Source organism: Callithrix jacchus, chromosome 10 (genome assembly GCF_049354715.1).
Source record: "Callithrix jacchus isolate 240 chromosome 10, calJac240_pri, whole genome shotgun sequence".
Taxonomy (NCBI): Eukaryota; Metazoa; Chordata; class Mammalia; order Primates; family Cebidae; genus Callithrix; species Callithrix jacchus.
Genome location: NC_133511.1, coordinates 24,505,045 through 24,526,200, shown reverse-complemented (window position 1 = coordinate 24,526,200; position 21,156 = coordinate 24,505,045). Strand labels below are relative to the sequence as shown.

Genomic DNA, 21,156 nt, shown 5'->3' with positions numbered 1-21,156 from the left:
TCCACTGGTCTCTACTCAGAGTCCACATTCTTTCATGGCCTGATGAGCTACCTGCGGCTCCCACCTACAGGAGAAGGTGGCCCCAGGTGTTGCCTCTGGCCTCAGAACCCCTGTACATGGCAGTGCCTTTGCTCAGTCTTCTGTTTCCTGCCAGTTCTCTACCTTCTCAGCACTTCTGAGTCTCTTCCAGGGCTTCTGGGCACCTAGAAGCCCTTGCAAATTCTATGTAGGTATAAACAGCCACCTCTGGGTGGCTCAGGAAGTAGGGATATTGAGAACTTAGATCCTCTTAGTCTCCCTCTAGCACATTTTTCTTTCCACAGTGCTTCAGGATAACAGGAGCAAACTTCAGGGTTTTTTTATTTCCCAAACACTATATCCTATCCTCCCTTTACTCCCATTCATAAGCCTCAAGGCCTAGACATCACAGGCAAAGGGGCCATTTATCCACACTCTAGAAGGACTCTGTGCTCCAGTCCACAGGCTGCTCCATGATAAGTCAAGGGGTAGATAAAAGAAATTAGAATACTCTTTTGTCCCTTACAAAGACTGGCTAAGCCTTTCATCTTGCTATGAACTTTGAAATACTATTTTAAATGTCAGAAGCTGAATACTGACTCTTTTTGTGTACCTGCTATAATAACATTAACTCTTCCAGTAGAAGAAAGGTGCCTGGAGTTGTCTAAGGAAAAGTCATAAACACAAAGATGCAAAGGGAAAAAAGAATCCCCTTTATATATTTCCGAATATTTTCAGAGAGTTCTGTGAAGTTCGGTGCTTCCCAACTCTTCTCCTTCTGACTTGGCTCAGAAGGGCTATGTAATAATGCTTCAGTTCTAGAAAGCTGACCTACTTAGGCTTTCTCCAGCATGTAAAGAGAATATTTAGAGAGATAATTTCTGCATTTACAAAACCAAGACCAGGGTTTGGGATGACCAAGAAGGAAGTTGTGAAGTTTGATCTCCCCAAAATGTAAAGATCCCTGCATGAATGAAAAAAGAAGCAAGAAAGGCAATTTTTTAAAAGTTTAAAATGTCATCTCTGTAACAAAGATTTGCTAGGTAATCTTCTGTGCCAAATCTTCATCAATCCTCCCAACAATCCTTCCCAAGGAAGCGATTCTTTTCCCCATTTTACAGATGAGAAATTGGAGCTGAAAGAGGTTGCGAGCCCATCCCACCTAGATCACAATCACTAGGCATCCATTCCCTTGGCCGCCCTCACGAAAAGGTGTGAACATGTGAATGGGGGTCAGTGTAGAGCTAGGGTGTTTCTCCTTTTCACAGCCTTGAGACAGGAGGGCGCAGCTAGGCTGTTAAGCTGATAACAGAGAACCCCAGGACGTTGGCTGTTAGGACATTACCTTCATTTTGCTCTAACACATTCTAGAAAATTGGCTGGAAGCAGGGGAATGAACAGAGTGGCTTCTGGAAAGAGGTCTCCATCATCTGTGTGATTCTATGACAGAAGATAAAATTCCAAGTTAGAGAAAGTCAAATGTAAAAGTAATATAATTCAAGCTATTTTCCAGTCTTCTTCCTTTGGGTTGGAACGGGAGTTTCCATTTCTTCAGCAATTCTTTGGAGTCTTTCACTTTCCAGCTTTTTAACAGCTCTTCTCCCTCCCTTTTCAGAGCTTATTGGAGGTCTGTCCTGGCATGTACCCTCCTCCTCAGGGAGAAGGAGTGTGAGGTGGAGACAGGGTAGGTTGGGACACAAGGTCCAATTAAGTGTGTGTCCCAGCTCAGTGTCCTGAGCCCCGATCCTCATCTCCCCTGGTAGTGGGGATCAGCACAGACAAGCAACCAACTGCTGGGCTGTAGGTGCCCCCATGTTGGAACCTGAGTTGGAGATTATCTTCTAAGCAGATACCCTCTTCCAAACTGGGGATGTAGGGCTTGGAAACTAGAAAATGCCAGGTCTGAGGGAGAGGAAAGAACAAGTCCAGCAATACACAGAGCTCTGTGTATTCAGAGGGAAGTTGGCAGAGTTGTGTTCGGGCAGAGAAACTCCGAGTGGTACAAAGGAGACGTGCCCAGAGTGGAGAAATCATGCTAATTGTCTGCACCAGAGCTGGAGAACGCCACCCAAAATGAAGAGAGAAAGGGGAACCCTGTCCAGAGCCTCCAGGGCCCTGCGCCTCGCTCCTTTTGTCTACCTTCTTCTGATCCAGACAGGTAGGAGGTCGGAAGGGTAAGGAAGGGTCTGGAGAAAGGACCCGGGGCTTTTACAGCAGAGGGAGGGGAGAGTGGAGGGCCTGAATGCCTTTGGGGCGGGAGTAAGGGAGAGCTCAGCTGCCGTGGGAAGCTTCTCAGAGAATTCAGGCATTAGCGTTGAATATATTACTTCATTCCGTGTGCCTCCCGCGCAACCCCTGCCCCTTCCCCACAAAAGGCTGCATGACTTTGGAGCTCCCACGGCATTCAGTACATTAGATGGCAGGCACTGGGCCATTTAGTATGGGATGACTTGCTGGCGTGGGCCAGTCCGGCATTCTTTCCAAGGAATTGAGGTGGGGCACTAAGGGTGGGAGTAGGGGAAATCTTCTTTTTGTACTTCCCCAGCCCCCGACTCCAGCTTCTCTGAGGGTAAAAGAGTAAGGCAAATGAAAGAAACTTTGGAGATAATGAGCCTCTTAGTGCGGGATAGTCATACCAACCTATCCATAATTCACTCCACACCATAGCTGCCTACCTCCTCTACCGCCCCCTACCAACTCCTTCGAGAAGTGATCTTATTTAATACCTATTTATGAGTACATACACATATGCACACACACAATTACAGAGCACCTAAGAATTCACAACTTCATGGGGCAAACAGATGCAGAGATCATTTTACTAAACTGCAGGAACTATCATAAGTCAATTATGCAGAGAATGCATAGCAATCAGAGAAAGGTCACCTACCCCATCCAGGAAGCTGATGCTGGTGGTGGGGGGTTGTTGGTAGGGTAGGACACAGAGTGTGGGAATATCAGGGGGAGGTTTCCTTGTAGAAGGAATGTGTGCACTGAATTTTAAAAGATGGGAAAAATAGGTAGGAGTATGAATGGGCATTAGGGTTGGGAAATGGGCAAAGGTCAACAGCTTGAAATAACATCAAGTATTTAGTCCGAGCCCAACATTTCATCACTGCTGGAGAGAAAAGCATGAATTGAGTTAGGCAAGAATTTTGTAAACCAGATTCATACTCTGGGGGTTGAGAGGTTGAGGGGGTGGGGAGCTGTTTTTAATTTGGGGACTGTCAGGCTTACACAAACCTTTCAGATCACTCACTCAGTCTGCAGGGAGCTATCGGAGGGGAAACTGGAAGCAAATAAAGTAAGAAAGGAAGTTTGTATTCATTTTCTAGGGCTCCTGTAATAAAATACCACAAACTGAGTGGCTTAAACAACAGAAATACATTGTCTCAAAGTCTTGGAAGCCAGAAGTGGGAGATGGAGGTGTCAGCAAGGCCAGGCTTTCTGCAACATCTAGGGAGGGCTCTGCCTTAGGGCTCCCTCCTGGCTTCTGGTAATTCCTTGGCTTGTGTCAGCGTCACTCCAGTCTCGGGATGGAATTCTCCATGTTTGCATGTCTGTGTCCACATTTCCCCTTTTTATATGGACACATACTAGACGAGGTCCACCCAACTCCAGTATGATCTCTTATTAGATCTGCAGTGACCATTGCCAAATAAGGCCATTCAGAAGTACCTGGGGGTTAGGACTTCGACATAGGAATTTGAGGAAAACACAGGTTAGCCTATACCAAAGCTATTGCAGTAGACCAGGAGAGAAATAAGAAAAATAGCATGGACTGAAATTATAATAAAGATAGAAGAAATGAGGCATGTTGAGAAAATATTTTAGAGGTAAATCAGGAGCTAGTGACCTGTAGGAAGTAAGAGGATCCAGGGAGGAAGGGGGAATTCCTGTGTAAAATCTTAAACAAAAAAATGAGACAGGGTTGAGGGATATGGTGATGGGTATCACACATGTTTAGATTGAAATACCTATGAGGCTTCCGTGTGACGATGTTACATAGCCTGGAGTTGGATGGCAGAGAGGTCAGGATAGGAGAGAGGTATTTGGCAGCTATCAGCCCATAGGTGAGAGTTAAAACGATAAGCACAGACAATATTGCTTAGGAGGGGAAAAAATATGGGATGAAAATGAAACATCATGTAACCTCAAGATCTGTAGAGGAAGGCAGAGGAAGAAATGCCCATTAAGTAGACAAAGAGGGAACGGTCAGAAAGACAGGAGGACTAGAAGCCTGTGGTGCTATCCAGAAGATGAAGGGAGTTGAGAGTTTCAGGAGTACATCAACACCATCAAATGTATCAAAGAGATCCAATGTGACAACGACCTAAACGAGCCCATTGGATAAGGCAATTAAGAGGTTACTGTTGGCTTTGGGGAAATGACAACGAGCTGAAGAAAGAATTAGAGCTGAAGGTATGCAGACAGTGAATTGAGGATAGGAACGGCACAAAATATACAAAGCAGAAATGGCCCTAAACCCCTGGCCAGCAAATGATAAGGAAAAAAATTACAGAAAGATCACGTCAGTCAGTAAGATTGGGACAAAACAAAAGGTGATCAAGGATATTCCGTGTGAAAAAATGTAACTGTGAATACACCAAAACATTCTAAAAGTGGCCAGGTGCAGTGGCTCATGCTTGTAATCTCAGAACTTTGGGAGGCTTAGGCGGGTGGATGGCGTAAGCCCAGGAGTTTGAGACCAGCTTGGGCAACATGGCAAAACCCCATCTCTACAAAAATTTAAAAATTAGCCAAACCTAGTGGTGCATGCTTGTAATTCCAGCTACTCAGGAGGTTGAGGTGGGAGGATTGCTTGAACCAGGAAGGTCAAGGCTACAGTGAGCCATGATCATGCCACTGTATTCCAACCTGGGTGACACAGTGAGAACCTTTCTCAAAAAAAAAAAAAAATATATATATATATATATAATTTAAGCTATGTTAATTTACATTAGTTAATGACCTATGATAGATAAGAGGTAAGTGCTGGGAGAGGCCATTGTACTGCTGTGGACTAAAGAGTAATACGAGCTGAAATTCTAGAAGGAATCCCTGACATTCTTAATATATTATTTAGGAAAATGTCTGCTTCTGGGACCAAGAAATTCCAAAGTTTAAGTTCCTGGTATTAACTATGTGATAGTCCATTGTAGTTTCAGACTAGGCCTGGGAAGAGGAAGGACTCTACTCCATGAAGTTTTTCAGGGACCAAGCCAATGGAGCCCTATCAACTTTGACATGTGCTTCCAAAGATCACCCTGAGGTTTATCTCCATTTCTTCCAGGTAGAGAATTTTATTTTATTTTATTTTTAACGGCGAAACATACAAGGAAGGCTTTGCTAAACAAGGTCTGCAGGTGTTACATATCACTTACACTAGTTCTCTTCGCTACAACTCAGTCACTTGGCCATACTTAACAGCAAGGGAAGCTGGCTGGGAAATGCAGTTTTTAAGATTGGCACTAAAGGGGAGACTGGACCATGTGGCTCTGGCTCCCCAAGATTTACCTTAATCTTGTGCTGTGGCATACAACACCAAGCTAATCCTGAGGCACGGAACATGCAGTCTTTAACACTCTGGCCCTGACATGGAGAAATGAGGCTTTTCTAAATTTATCATTTTTATTTCCCAATTTTTAAATTCCAATTTAACAAACATTCACATAAGAATTTTCTAGAGACCAGGGCATTAACTGACAGACATAAACACAGCATGCCGTAAGTCTAGGTAATCTTATTTTCAACAATTCATTCTCTGGAATCCAAGAACTATTGCATCCTCTAGGGACCCAAAAGAAACAAGTCTCGGCCGGGCGCGGTGGCTCAAGCCTATAATCCCAGCACTTTGGGAGGCCGAGGCGGGTGGATCACGAGGTCAAGAGATCGAGACCATCCTGGTCAACATGGTGAAACCCCGTCTCTACTACAAATATAAAAAATTAGCTGGGCATGGTGGCGCGTGCCTGTAATCCCAGCTACTCAGGAGGCTGAGGCAGGAGAATTGCCTGAACCCAGGAGGCAGAAGGTTGCGGTGAGCCGAGATCGCGCCATTGCACTCCAGCCTGGGTAACAAGAGCGAAACTCCGTCTCAAAAAAAAAAAAGAAACAAGTCTCTTACCTGGGTTCCAAGCTTTCTAGCTCCAAGTTTCCTCTACATTGTAGGTGCTGTCATTTTTTAAATTGTCATTAAAAATTACATATGAGAAAATACATTTAGCATAAAGATACAGTTTTGTGAGCCTTTAAAAAGTTAACAAACCCATTTAATCCACCCCCAAATCAAGAAATAAAACATTTTGTCACCTCAGAATCACCCTCATACAATCTCAGTTACTACTGCTTTCCCTCTGGGATTACAATGGTGTCCTAACCTCTAATACAAATTAACTGTGCATGTCTTACTATAAGTGGTATCATATGTATTCATTCTTCTATGGCTGAACACCAAGTTTGTAGAATTCATCTATGTTGTTTTTGTAGTTTGTTTGGTCTCACTGCTGTATAGCATTCCATTGTATGAATATGCCACAATTTATTTCTCTATTCAACTTTGACAGACACTTTGGTTGTTTCTAAACCAACCCCACCAACTTAGCCCCATTGGGGCTTTATGAATAGAGTTGTTAATATTATACATTCTATAATAGTACATATCTTTTGGAGAACAGCCTATGGTATTTCTTTTGGGGATACTTCTAGGAATAGAATTGCTTAATTATAGGGTATCTGTGTATTTAGGTTTCGTAGGTATGGCCAAACAGTTTTCAAAAATAATTATATCAGTTTACACTCCTATCAACATGTATGAGTTTCAGATGAGCCATATCTTCACCAATAATTGTATTTTCTCTTTTCATTTTGGCCATCCTAGTGGATATGAGCTGGTATCAAATTCTGGTTTAAGGTTGGTGTGGTGGCTCACATCTGTAATCCCAGCACATTAAGATGCCAAGGCACAAAGATTGCTTGAGGCCAGGAGTTCAAGACCAGCCTAGGGAATGTAGTAAGACCTCGTCTCTACAAAAAAAAATTTTTTTTTAATTAGCTGAGTGTGGTGGTGTGTTCCTGTAGTCCCAGCTACTTGAGAGGCTGAGGCAAGAGAATCTCTTGAGCCCAGGAGTTTGAGGCTGCAGTGAGGTATGATCATGCCACTGCAGTCCAGCCTGAGCAACAGGGTGACAGCTTGTTGCTAAAAAAAAAAAAAAAAAAGAGAGAGAGAGAGTTTAAAATTGTATTTCCATCATAATTAATGTACCCGTTTTCCTATTGTGTTGTTTGAATTTCTTTAAAATGTGGTTTGTGGGCATTTAAAATATATGTTTTGCATACATGCCTTTTATAGGATATATGCACTGCAAATATCTCCTCCCACTCTATGGTTTGCCTTTCACCTTCTAAAGAGCATCTTTTGATGAATAGAAGCTCTTAATTTTATTGAGTCTAATGTATCATTTCCTTCTTTGATGGTTACCACTTTTGTGTCCTTTATAAGAGATCTTATGTCTCCCCTCAAGTCAAGGATATAGTCTGTTTTCTTTTTCAAATGTTGTTGTTTTGCCTTTAACATTTAGATCTGTAATCCATCCAAAATTAATGTTTGTGTAAGGCGTGAGGTAAGGGTCAACTCATTTTTATCCCAGATGACCCAGCACTATTTTGTGACAAGCACTTTTCTCCCTGCACTGCAGTGTCACCTTTCTCATCATTTGAGCAATCATATTTAAGTCTGTTTTCAGACTTTCTGTTGATCTATTTGTCTATTGTTGTGTCAAGATCACAAAGCAAACTTCCTGGGATTTTTATTTGTATTGTATGAAATTATAAATCAGTTAAGGAGAATTGACAACTTAACAGGAGTAATTGTTTCAGTCCGAAAACATGGTAAATCTCTGTATGCCATCTTAATACCTATTAACTAGGTACACATTCCTGAATATCTACAATCCTTAGATTGTAGATAAAAAGCTACCAGTTCCTGGATCCTAAAAGACTTCTTCACAATTTCATTTTCCTGGGTTTCTCTTATATCCCTGAATAATTGGTACTTCAAATGATTTGTGGGCCTCAACAGGATAGCAACATAAGAATACAACACAGCAGCCCCAACATCTATATGATGAGTGATGCACCTATATAGTAACAGCAGAGGAAGGGGGTGGTTTTCTCAGATCCTCATTAATTAGGAATAATATTGAAAATCAAAAGCAGAAACAATATGTTTTCCTTTCAGGAAACCGAAGTGTTCTGTCCTTGGATTATTAGATGCAGTTCTGGCTACCACACCATAAAAGGAAATAATACAGTTGGAGAAAACCCAAGGAAGGGTATCTATGATGGCCATAGGATGAAGAGATTTTTTGTGGAGATAGACCCAAACTAAACATGGCAGAAGTCTTTGGTGTTAGGGAATATAGATAAGGTGTGTATAGACCAAATCCTAGAACACACTTGGCACCACCCCCATTGACACTTTTAAAAGGTAAATTTAAGACAAATACTGGTGAAAGGACACTTTGACCCAGCAAAGTGAGCAGATAAAAATGAGTGGATGGTGATTTCTCTAAGGGAAGACCCTAATAAGAAAAGCCAAGGCTGTCTGTAGGTGCATTCTTATGCCCTAAAGTGTGACATTCCCAGGCGTCACAGCAGCTCAAAATCCTACTTGAGGAGAGGCCACCACCCTACCCCAGTTCCACATTGTTGAGGGTGATAGGGTACATCTTGCTGAGATCTCAATTTCCTTTCCTTCAGCCTCTGGTGGGAACAGAAACTTTCTACCTCCTGATGCCTCAGAGACAATGATTAAGTCAATCGTTTCTCAAGGTTGAGTGGTCCTAGTCCTTTTATTTCCACTCTGGACCTTAGTTGTGAGCTATATCCTCATTTTTGTGTCATACTTTGGCTCCTGTCCCAGTTCTCTGTGTCCCTTGAAAGTTGTGGAACCTGAACTTAATACAGAGTATGATTTTGACTAGAGTTTTTGGGAAACAATGTTTGCTCAGCAAACTGCTCTGTCAAGCTGTCAAGCTCTTGCATTCACTTATGAACACGTGTGAATACATGATCACAGGCACGATGAGAGGACTTATCTAGAGGGTGGTGAGGCCTCAGGCAATCTATAGGCCATAGCTTCTCCAACATTTTCATCCAGAAATATCAACTTTAAATTGGCAGAAAGGCTTCAGGGAGAAATATATCGTGAAAAGGCTACTAGGACTTTGGATGGGATAGAAGAGCATGGAAGCCAGAGAAGCTCCAGGAGGCCACAGAAGATAGAGGGGAAAGGAGAAATCCCTTCCACTTGTTTTTGAGGTTGTCACTGTCCAGACTCCTAGAAGAAGGAAATGAGACTCCTCAAAGTTTGGTGCTTGGGGTGATTACACCTGTGCACCCTATCGGAGATCCATGTCTCAGGAAATTTACAAAGTTTATTTTGCTAAAGTTGCGGATGCCCGTGACGCAGCCTCAGAGGGTCCTGATGACATGTTCCCAAGGTGGTCAGAGCACAGTTTGGTTTTGCACATTTTAGGGAGACATGAGACATCAATCAAAATATGTAGATGAACGTTGGTTTGGTCCAGAAAGGTGGGACAACTCTAAGTAGGGAGGGGGCTTCCAGGTCATAGGCAGATAAGAGACTAAGAGATAAACTGTTGCATTCTTGTGAGTTCCTGATTCGTCTTTTCATAGGAGGCAATCAGATATGCATTTATCTCAGTGAGCAGACGGGTGACTTTGAATAGAGTGAGAGGCAGATTTGCCATAAGCAGTTCCCAGCTTGACTTTTTCCTTTAGCTTAGTGGTTTGGGGGCCCCGAGATTTATTTTCCTTTTATGCACCAATTTACTTAACTCCAGGGTGGCTCTGCATACGTAATCCTCACATGCACAGCACACTGCTACACACTGGGTCTCGAGAAAGGGGGTGGATGTTCCCCAGCTATTTGATCATCACTCCAGGGCCTTTAATCAAGCTCATGACTTTTTTCAGGGCCATCTCTTGTTATACATACCAAAACCTATTTGCCTAAAAAGGGAAATTTGAAAGTTTGCTTTTCTAAATCAAGCCATGCCTTGGACCTAGCAGTTGAGAGGCAGGAGATCCCATTTAAATAATCACAGAAATTAAGAATTAAAAGAAACCTTATGGATCATGTGGCCAAATGGACCTTGGTCTGATGCACGGAGCCAGTAGGGATTCCTAGTCGCTCCTTGGGTTATTGACGGGGACAGGACTCATCCCCAGCACCTCTTCTACCAAAGCACGTGAATTGGAACCATATTTCATTTCTTTCCATTTTTATTTAAGATTTTGTGGGAAGAAAGTATCGTTAATTTTTAAAAGTCTGAAAACAGTTTATGTTATTCATTTTGCCTGCCCCAAATAAAGATTTTCATTCAACAGCAAGCATATGATATTCAGATATTCACACATTTAGTTTTGATCATTAGAGCTGCTCTTTTTGTTTTTGTTTTTGTTTTTTGTTTGTTTTGAGATGAAGTCTTGCTCTGTTGCCCAGTTGCCCAACCTGGAGTGCAGTGGTGCTATCTTGGCTCACTGCAAGCTCCACTTCCCAGGTTCAAGTTATTTTCCTGCCTCCGCCTCCCAAGTAGCTGGGATTACAGGTGTGTGCTACCCCACCTAGCCAGTTTCTTTTACTTTTAAGGTTTTATGATTCTAACATTTCTGGCAGGTAGTGGATCATAGAATGTCAGAGCTAGGGCCGGGTGTGGTGGCTCATGCCTGTAATCCCAGCACTTTGGGAGGCCAACACGGGTGGATTGCCAGAGCTCAGGAGTTCAAGACCAGACACCTGGGCAACATGGTGCAACTCTGTTTCTTCAATAAATAAATAAATAAAGTAGCTGGACATAGTGGCACATGCCTGTGGTCCCAGCTACTTGGAAGGCTGAGGTAGGAGGGTAGCTACGTCCTGAGAGGCAGAGATTGCAATGAGCCAAGATTGCACCACTGCACTCCAGTCTGGGTAACACAGTGAGATCTTGTCCAAAAAAAAAAAGTCAGAGCTAAGAAGGCCCCTAGAGATCTTCTGGTCCTGTTTCTTCATTATACAGAGGAAGAAGCTGAGGCCCAGCAAAGTGAAAAAATAGCTCATTGGTCTTTCCTTGACCATTTCCAAAGATGAGGAGCTCACTACTTGGCAAATCACTTGTTCCAAAAATGGAGCTAATCTATTCAGTAGATAAAATTTGCTTTGATCTTCACTACCAACCTTTTAGTTTAATTGTCTCTTGGTTTGGTCTGTGTCCTCTAAGCACAAGGAGAGATATATGGAATCAAAAGGTACAGCTCAGTTTTCTCAACACTGAATGGGAGCAGCAGCAGAGTGAGAAATAAGGATGAGAAAGAAAGAGGGAGCTTCAGAGTGAATGACAGTCAAAGGAAGCGGCAGGAGGTGCAGAAGGGCCGAGAATCTGGCACGTACGTGCCTGTTCAGCTAAACTCAGCCCTCCTCCCAACCGGCATGCTCTCCAGAAGACCCTCCTTCAGGTGGTTGGATTGCTCTACAAGGCCAGGTGACACCAAATAACAGCATCTATTCAGGTCTCAAAGCTCCTAAGAGGTCTCTGAAATGTGAGATGTGTCTCTGGATATAGCATCCACTGCACAAGTGGTAAAATCCCAGATTTACAGGGCTGGAACAAACCAATGAGACCTCTAGCCTCCTACTTCTGTTATGTATAGGGAATCTGAGTTCCAAAGAGATGGCACCCTCCTAAGTCATGTATCAATAATAAGGCCCAAAACTCTGCTCAATTTTGTGTTCTGTCTGCTGTATGACAATGACTAATATGCATATTGTACTTTCTAATCCTGTGAACTTGATAAGGCAGTTGCTGTTGTCATTGTTTTTATTTTTATTTTTTTTGAGATGAAGTCTTCCTATCACCCAGGCTGGAATGCAGCAGCACTATCTCAGCTCACTGCAACCTCTGCCTCCCTGGTTCTAGCGATTCTTATGCCTCAGCCTCCAGAGTAGCTAGGACTACAGACACATGCCACAATGCCCGGCTAATTTTTTGCATTTTTAGTAGAGATGGGGTTTCACCATGTTAGCCAGGCTCATCTGGAACTCCTGACCTCAGGTGATCCATCCGTCTTGGCCTCTAAAAGTGCTGTTATTATAATAACAAGTGCCCAGCCTTGTTATTATTATCATCCTTATTTTACAAAGGAGAAGAATGAGCCTTAAAACGATTATGTACTCAAATCCACACAGCCAGTAAGAGCTAGAGCCCAGTCTGACAAAGATTTTCTGATTCTAAGCTCTTTGTTCTACCCATCCCAAATCCCTCTTCTAGGGGTACAGATTGGGCTGAAGTTCAGGCGAATTCCCAAAACCACCTTCCTACTTGCAGACCTGTTCTTCACTGAGTGGCCTAGTGAGATGCTACATGCATCTACAGAAAAGATGGGGGAGGCTCTCGGTATAACTAGAAAGTAGTCAAGTTGACTTCAGGCCCCTAAGCTTTCCCTTTACTGGCACTGTCTCATGACCTGCTCCTTTCTTTGTGAACCTATCTTCCCATGCTTTCTCCATCTCACCCTCCCAATCTCCAATTGAGAAGATCTGACAAATCCACCCAGAGGTCTAATGACTATTGGCTTCAGATGAGACAGGGATTTTTGTCGGTTTTGCTCATTGCTATATCCTAAAGACATAGAAAAGTGTCTGGCATATAGGATATATTCAATAAATATTTTTATCAATGAATTGCGTAGGGTGTGGGTGAGCTAGAATCTTCCACAAGAGGAAGGCAATGGACAAAGTGCCAGAGAGGCAGAGGGCCAGGTGGAAGAAGGATTGAGGGTCATGGAATGACTGTGAGGGAGAACACAGGGGCAGAGGTGCACAGAGCTACCATGGAGGAAGAAATAGCACCAAGGGATAAGCAGCCAGGATTGGCAGGAAGTCAAGAGCCAGAGAGGCAAGGCTTTGGGAGATCAGAGGGCTTAAAGGTGGGAGTGGGCTAAAGAGCCCAGGGCCTGATGCTGCCCTCTTCCTCATGGGTCTCTGTTCACAGACCCCCTGGAGGGGGTTAACATTACCAGCCCTGTGCGCCTCATCCACGGCACCGTGGGGAAGTCGGCTCTGCTTTCTGTGCAGTACAGCAGTACCAGCAGCGACAAGCCTGTAGTGAAGTGGCAGCTGAAGCGTGACAAGCCAGTGACCGTGGTGCAGTCCATTGGCACGGAGATCATCGGCACCTTGCGGCCTGACTATCGAGACCGTATCCGGCTCTTCGAAAATGGCTCCCTGCTTCTCAGCGACCTGCAGCTGGCTGATGAAGGCACCTATGAGGTCGAGATCTCCATCACCGATGACACCTTCACTGGGGAGAAGACTATCAACCTTACTGTAGATGGTAAAGTGTTCTGGCAGGGAAAGAGGCAAGACTGGCAGGTGGGACTGGGGAAGGGTCTGCCCAGCGCACCAACTAGACCAAGGGAAAACCAACCCAAAAGGCACTTGGGAGCTGAGACTGAGGCTAGTGGACACTAGAAGTTCGCAGACAGGCACAGCACAGCTAATCATGTAGCGTGATTGCCATGTGCCAGAAACTATTCTAAGTGCTTTGCATATGTTGACTCATTAAATCAGGAGATAGTTAATATCATTATCCCCATTTCACTGATGAGGAAATGAGCCACTGAAAGGTTGAATAACTTGCCCAAGATCACACAGCTAGAAATGACAGAGCCAAGATTTTAACCTAAACACTTGGACCTATGCTTAGCCCAACTAAAATATCTTCCTGGCTGGGTCAGTTTAAGACATTAAAGCCCAGTGGTCTTGGGAAGGCATTTGGAAAGAGCAAACGAGGGCAACACCATGTGTGCCTTGTTCAGAATTTACCCACTGCAACTAGTTAGTGCTCCACAAATAGTTGGTGAAACGAATGAATAAATGATGGGAAAGGACTGGATTTAGGATGCCTGAAGTCTTCTCAGCCCACAGATTGAGTTGGAAGGCAGTGTTAAAGGTGTGCTGGAAGGCAGTGAGCCAAAAAGGGGAAGGGGGACATTTCTTAGCCAATGACTCACAGGCTCCCCCATTCCTGCGGCTCAGTGCCCATTTCAAGGCCGCAGGTGTTGGTGGCTTCAACCACTGTGCTGGAGCTCAGTGAGGCCTTCACCTTGAACTGCTCGCACGAGAATGGCACCAAGCCCAGCTACACCTGGCTGAAGGATGGCAAGCCCCTCCTCAATGACTCGAGAATGCTCCTGTCCCCTGACCAAAAGGTGCTCACCATCACGCGCGTGCTCATGGAGGACGACGACCTGTACAGCTGCGTGGTGGAGAACCCCATCAGCCAGGGCCGCAGCCTGCCCATCAAGATCACCGTATACAGTGAGTTTCCCTGCAGGCTTTCCTTAAGTACTTAAAGCCCCAAGAGGCAGGTGACCATGAGAGACTGAGGACATCCCAAAGAGTGTCACTGGGGGGAAGGGGACAGCGATGGACAAACTGTCCATGGAGGACACCAAGACCGTATCCGGTAGGCAGTGGTAGGTAAGAGGTAGGCAGTGGGTTCTGTGCAAGCTCCACCACCAGCATCAGCCAGGCATGTGGCCTGGGGCTCCCCTTCTCTTCCTTCCATGGCAGGAAGCTCTGCTCACCACACCTTGCCCCTTTGAAGTTTCTCCTGCCTCTGCTTCTCTCTCTCCCTAGGAAGAAGCTCCCTTTACATCATCTTATCTACAGGAGGCATCTTCCTCCTTGTGACCTTGGTGACAGTCTGTGCCTGCTGGAAACCCTCCAAAAGGTCTGGGTAACTCTCCTGAGCACCTGAGTCCTTCAATCCTTCCCAAACTTAAACCCTATCTTGAGTCTCTTTACATGCCTTTCCTCCCAGGGCTCTGCATCTCTTCCCCAGAGATCCAGTCTACCATTGTGTGTGCAACAGCATCCTGTGCTCCAAGCCCCACAACCCTAGCACCACTAACAGTAGTTTTTCACTTGCCAAGCACCCATTTTGGGGCCAGGTACTGTGGCTGTGGTTAGCCTGCTACCTTTTGATTATCTGCAGTTTACAGATAATGAGACTTGGATTGGTTAAATGACTTGCCCACAGTCACAATGCTAGTGGCAGACTTAAGGTGCAAACCTAGATGTGGCTCATTCCAAAGCTCATGTACTGTACCCAGCACATCTTCCTGTCACGAGCCCTCTTTTATGGCCATCAGATTCTTCCCTGTGTCCCCATTAGATCTTCTCCTTCTCACATTCAATAGTTTGGCTCATGGTGGGGCTGGATTGATTCACAGGAAACAGAAGAAGCTAGAGAAGCAAAACTCCCTGGAATTCATGGATCAGAATGATGACCGCCTGAAACCAGAAGGTGAGCTCCCAGCCACCCACTCACCCATCCCATCGACACTGAGTGTCAGTGGGCTGCTGGGAAAAGACAGAACTGGGTGACTGCAGAACAGCTCTTCAGGGCCCCTTCCTCCACCAACTGCACAAAGACTGCAGAGGTGGGAGAGGTTTGGCCAAGGTAGTAGACAAGATATTCAGATATGTTGGTGGAGGCTGTGGCAGGCCAGTTAGGGAACAAGAGAGTAGGTGCCAGCTGGTATGGAGAGTCTGTACCTGAGCCAGCCACCCCATTCTCTCCTATGTGCAGCAGACACCCTCCCTCGAAGTGGTGAGCAGGAACGGAAGAACCCCATGGCACTCTATATCCTGAAGGACAAGGTGAGCAGCTCTGGGCTGGGTGCCCAGAAACATACAGTGAGCCCCTCCCATATGCCTGGTGCTAGAGAGCCATACCATAATCCTATCCCTTTATAGCAGCAGTCCCCAACCTTTTTGGCATCAGGGGCCGGTTTTATGGAAGAAAATTTTTCCATGGATGGTGGTGGGGGTCGTTTCAGGATGAAACTGTTCCACCTCAGATTATCAGGCATTGGATTCTCCTAAGGAGCATGCAACCTAGATCCCCCGCATGTGCAGTTCACAATAGGATTCGTGCTCCTATGAGAACCGAGTGCGGCCACTAATCTGACAGGAGGTGGAGCTCAGGCGATAATGCAAGCGATGGAGAGCGGCCGTAAATACATAGGAAGTTTTGCTCTCGGGCCTACTGCTCACCTGCTGCTCTGCCGTTACGTTCCTAACAGGCCATAGTCCCGTACCAGCCCTTGGCCTGTGGGCTGGAGACCCCTGTTTTATAGTACTCAGAGTAACCCTGTGAAATATGTGTCATGACCATTTTAGAGATTAGAAAAACAAGGCTGTGAGATTAAATGACTTGCTCGGGATCAAACAAGTGAATGAGTGCCATATCTAAGTTTGAAACCTAGGTCTTTGGACACCAGTTCTGGTGATTTCCACCCTATTCCACAACTGATTCTGTCCCAGGCTGTCCATGACCAGTGGAAAGAGGAGAGTAAAGGGGAAAAGCACTCAAAAATCGCATTTCAACATCTACTTAACACCTATTACGTGCCAGGAGGCCCCATGCTCAGTGTGGCATAATTCCAGAAAAACCAGACTTCTGTCTGCCCCTTCCAGGAGGGGGGCGTGCAGAGGGAACCGGGCGCCTCCCCTCGGAATTCCAGCGAGCTCCGACACCAGGCGCGCTCCCAGGCTGGGCGGACTGTCCCCTGACCCCTGCGGGGCGTGTCCTTGCAGGACTCCCCGGAGCCCGAGGAGAATCCAGCCCCGGAGCCTCGAAGTGCGACAGAGCCCGGCCCACCCGGCTACTCCGTGTCTCCCGCCGTGCCCGGCCGCTCGCCGGGGCTGCCCATCCGCTCCGCCCGCCGCTACCCACGCTCCCCAGCGCGCTCCCCCGCCACCGGCCGGACGCACACGTCGCCCCCTAGGGCCCCGAGCTCGCCCGGCCGCTCGCGCAGCGCCTCGCGCACACTGCGGACTGCGGGCGTGCACATAATCCGGGAACAGGATGAGGCCGGCCCGGTGGAGATCAGCGCCTGAGCCTCCTCGGGACCCCCTGCGAGGCGCCTGCGGTCTGCGGCCGGCGGCCTGGGGGAGGGCTGGGAAGCCGGGGGGCGGTGCGCTGGGGGCGAGGGGAGGTCCCGGCCGGGCGCTGGTGTCTCGGGTGTGGACGTATGTGAGCATGCGCAGACGGAGGCGAGTGCGCGGCAGTGTAGACGGGGTGAAACCAGGTCGCTTCTGCTTCCGGTTTACTGGCTGTGTTCTCAGTTGGTATAGGTTGTGCCCTCTTAGAACCACATAGATTATTAAATTTCTGGCCCAGTACCCGAAAGGGTTTTATGGAAACTAACATCAATAACCTAACCCCCGTGACTATCCTGTGCTCTTCCCAGGGAGCTATGAGGTTTCCCACTCATCACCCGTCCCTCTGAACAAATGTCTGAGTTCTGGGGCACGTTTTTGGGGGGAAGTTCAGATTAGAGAGGCCACTTTCCCGAAATTAATAGCTGTACTAAGCTAAGGAGAAGGCATCTGGCTTCTGGGTGTGCAGGGGCTGTTCTGAGCTGGGGGATCATTGTGAAAGACTTTTTGCCTGGGCACCTGGTACCTGGGAACCTACAAGTTGGTGAGGGAAGGGTACAAGTACATTTCTCTTTTTTGTTTGCTTTGAGACAGAACCTCGCTCTGTCTTCTAGGTTGGAGTGCAAGTGGTGCCATCCTTGCTCACTGCACACTCCACCTCCTGGGTTCAAGCAATTCTCCTGCCTCAGTCTCCCAGGCAGCTGGGACAACAGGCACCGGCCACCACACCCTGCTAAGTTTTGTATTTTTAGTGGTGACAGGATTTCACCATTTTGGCCAGGATCGTCTTGATCTCCTGACCTCATGATCCACCAGCCTCGGCCTCCCAAAGTGCTGGGATTACAGGTGTGAGCCACTGCGCCCAGCTCATTTCTTTTCCCTCTGACCTGGGCCCTAGCAAGGGCAAAGAACTAGAGCCTGCCAGCTTGGCCTCCTCCTAGAGCCTCCTTCAGAGGCATGCCATGCCAAGCATTCTTTCTGTCTGTTCCTGAGTAAAAGAGTTGGATGGGCTTATTCGTTTAGAGAAGTGAATTCCACTTAGTCCCCTGGCTCAGAAATTCTGACCAAGTGAGGAATTGTTTTAGCTCATCAAACTCATATCTTCATCCTGGCTTCCTTACAAAATAAGCCTTTCAAACAATCATTGTCCTCAGGAAGGTTGTTGAGCTTCCTCCAGCTGTGAGAATAAGTCCTAATCTCCAGAGAAATGGTGGGGGGAGGAGGAGGCTTATTGCTTCCCAGCATTTCAGGGAAACATGATCCAACCCCTGGCCTCCTGCCACCTATCTGCCCTGCTCCCACATGCTCAGATCCCAGGGAACAGAACAAGGGCAGACTCCCTAATCACACTAACATAAGAATAAAGAGGCCCAGCCACTGTGTAGCCAGGCTGTGCCCATGCCACCACCTATTGAACAGTTCATAGGAGGAGCAGTAATCTACTGTGTGAGGAGAGAGGGCAATTAAAAAGCTGAAAGAGAAGGGGGCCCTCTGTGTATTCCATCCTCTCCTCCTGAATGCCTCCAAGGGTCCTTGCATCCCTGGCCCCTCCCCAACCTCCTAAACTCCAGAGCTGATTCTCCAGCATTCCATGGAGCAATTCCAAGACCCCCATTACTCATCACCTCCACACCAGGGCACATTTTTGTCTCAGCCCAAAGGCACTGACATTTCTAGTTTGCCCCCTCTGCCCTGACCCCAACAGCATGCCTCTCTCAGCTCCCTGTCCCTAGGCACGTCCCCAGGCTCATTTGAGCAGGTGTGCCTTTGCAGCTCCCCTAAACTTCCCAGGTGCCTCATCCATAATGAGATAATGCATGTAGGGGAAAGTTTCTCAGGAAAGTGGAAGAGGCAGGACTTGGAGGAGGAGTACCTGCTGGTCAACCTTGAGATGCACAGGTGACGGTTAGGATGAGATGAGAGCATGCCATTCCCTGGTGCTGAATCCCTGAGGGGCCAGCTTCCCAGGCTTAAGCCAAATCTGCCTTAAAATGGGGGTAGGGAGGGGTAAGTACAGAAGTGGGGTTTTTTTTGTTCGTTTTTGTGTTGTTTTGATCTTCATCTTTGTATTCCTAGCATCTAGCAGAGTGCCTAGCACATACTGGATGCTCAATAAACTTTTGACAAAATGAAATGATAACTTTATTCCACATACAAGGGTAACAAAACAAGCTGCTTAAATATACCAGTCATTTCCCTTTTTTCTTCTCCTCTTCTTTCACCACCTTTTACCCTCTTTCCAAACCCCAAATTACCCATTCCAAAATCACTTATTCATTCATTCATTTACTTATTCAGGTGTTCTTTTCTTTATTCAAAAAACATGTGTTTATCTACCATTGACTAGGCCTGTGCTAGACACTGAGGGTACAGCATAACTATGTCAGGAGGACAGATCAGTAAACACATGATTACAATATAGTGTATAAAATGCAATGGCAGAGGTAGATACAAGGTGCTCTGGGAGCATGCAGATTAGGTGTTGTCAGCAAAGGCATCTTGGAGGAGAACAGACCTGAGTTGGGTCTTTCTTAGAAAGACTTGTTAGCTAATCTGGTTTTTGAAAGTTTGAGAGGACACAGTCCAAACAGAGGGAGAAGAATGTACAAAAGCTTGGAAGCGCAAGACACGGTGGGGGAATTCAGGGTACTGAGCCATGGCAGTCGATGAAATTATTGCAGGAAAGTATACAAAGTAGAAAGTGAAGAAAGCAAGAAAGCCGCAGATAGATTTCTGAGGCCATCACTATGTGTAGAAAGGTTAAAAGGACCTCACCAAGAAGGCTAAAAATGCACAGCCAGCAAGATAGGAGAATATTTAGGAGATAACTGTATCACACAATCAAAAGAATGAGAGGGTTTCAAGAGAAAGGGAGCATTTGGGACTGCAGGGGCTCACATATGAAAAGAAGTTAAAAGTGCATGTTAAATTTGGCAACAACAAAAACATTGAGTGATTCGGCATAAGTAGTTTCAGACATGTAGTGAGCCAGATTGCAATAGGTGAAAAATGATATGTAGAACTTCCTTGCTAAATGCTTGAGGCTAGATGTTTGAGAGGTCTTCCTGTTTCAAAACAATTGGGTCCTGCTTAAATTATATCTGTTTTGCATCACTGGTTTCAAGAGATGGGGGAGGTTTTGTTTGTTTGTTTGTTTTGTTGTTGTTGAGATGAAGACACTCTTGGCCCCCAGGCTGGAGTGCAATGGTGCAGGCTCAGCTCACTATAACCTCTGCCTCCCGGGTTCAAGTCATTCTCCTGCCTCAGCCTCCTGAATAGCTGGGTCTACAGGCATGTGCCACCACACCCCGCTGAGTTTTGTATTTTTGGTAGAGACAGGGTTTCACTATGTTGGCCAGCTGGGTTTGAATCCCTGACCTCATGATCCACCTGCCTCAGCCTCCCAAAGTGCTGGGATTACAGGCCTGAGCCACCACGCCCAGCCAGAGAAGGGGGAAATTTTTAAGCAGCCAGAAGTAAAACAAAATTTAAAAGCACAGTGAACTCAAAGTACTTAACACTCATAAAATGTGAGATTACCAAGGGAGATGAAGCAAGATGACTGAACAGAAGGCTCCACTGATTATCATCTTCCCTGCAGGAACACCAGGTTGAACAACTATCCACACACACACAAATCACCCTCATAACAACCAAAACTCTGATGAATGATCACAATACCTGGTTTTAACTTCGCATCACTGAAAGAGGCACTGAAGAAGGTAGAAAAGACGGTCTTGAATTGCTGACACCATCCTTACCTCATCACCTAACAGCTGCCACATGGCACAGAGAGAATCTCTGCACTTGTGGGAGGGAGAGTGCAGCCATTGTGGGACTTTGCGTTGGAACCCAGTGCTGGGCTGTCACGGTGGAAACAACACCAGCTTGGGTACCAGCACAGCTGCAGAACTCAGCCAGCACCCACAGAGGGAGCATTTAGACCAGCCCTTGCCAAAAAAGAATTATACATCCCATTGGTGAGAACCTGAGTTCCAGAAAGACTCGCAACTGTGGGTTAAAGTGCTCTGGGTTTCTAAACAACTTGAAAATCAGTCTAGGACACAAGGACTGCAATTCTAGGGGAACTCCTGATGCTGTGCTGGGCTTGGCTTGAAGCCAGT

General features: G+C 46.1%; 2 protein-coding genes across 9 annotated transcripts; one reads left to right on the top strand and one right to left on the bottom strand.

Annotated features, from left to right (window-relative positions):
- The first annotated feature begins 1,753 nt into the window (after nt 1-1,753).
- Nucleotides 1,754-19,161, top strand: HEPACAM (hepatic and glial cell adhesion molecule). Of its 8 annotated transcripts, none has more exons than XM_035264969.3 (8): nt 2,037-2,176; nt 5,181-5,311; nt 13,157-13,415; nt 14,120-14,401; nt 14,723-14,816; nt 15,319-15,392; nt 15,678-15,748; nt 16,688-19,161. In XM_035264969.3, the coding sequence occupies exons 2-8, from the start codon at nt 5,219-5,221 to the stop codon at nt 16,988-16,990; spliced, it is 1,176 nt and encodes a 391-aa protein (XP_035120860.1). In that variant the 5' UTR covers nt 2,037-2,176; nt 5,181-5,218; the 3' UTR covers nt 16,991-19,161. The 8 variants fall into 8 exon arrangements, with proteins under 8 accessions (XP_035120857.1, XP_035120859.1, XP_078195892.1 ...); XM_035264970.3 differs by having other exon boundaries at nt 5,171-5,311; XM_035264966.3 differs by lacking the exon at nt 5,181-5,311 and having other exon boundaries at nt 1,754-2,176; nt 13,074-13,415; nt 15,681-15,748.
- Nucleotides 18,377-18,675, bottom strand: HEPN1 (hepatocellular carcinoma, down-regulated 1). Its single transcript, XM_035264971.1, is given in 2 exon segments — nt 18,377-18,583; nt 18,586-18,675. Coding segments are annotated over 2 exon segments (297 nt in total).
- Nucleotides 19,162-21,156: the final 1,995 nt, after the last annotated feature.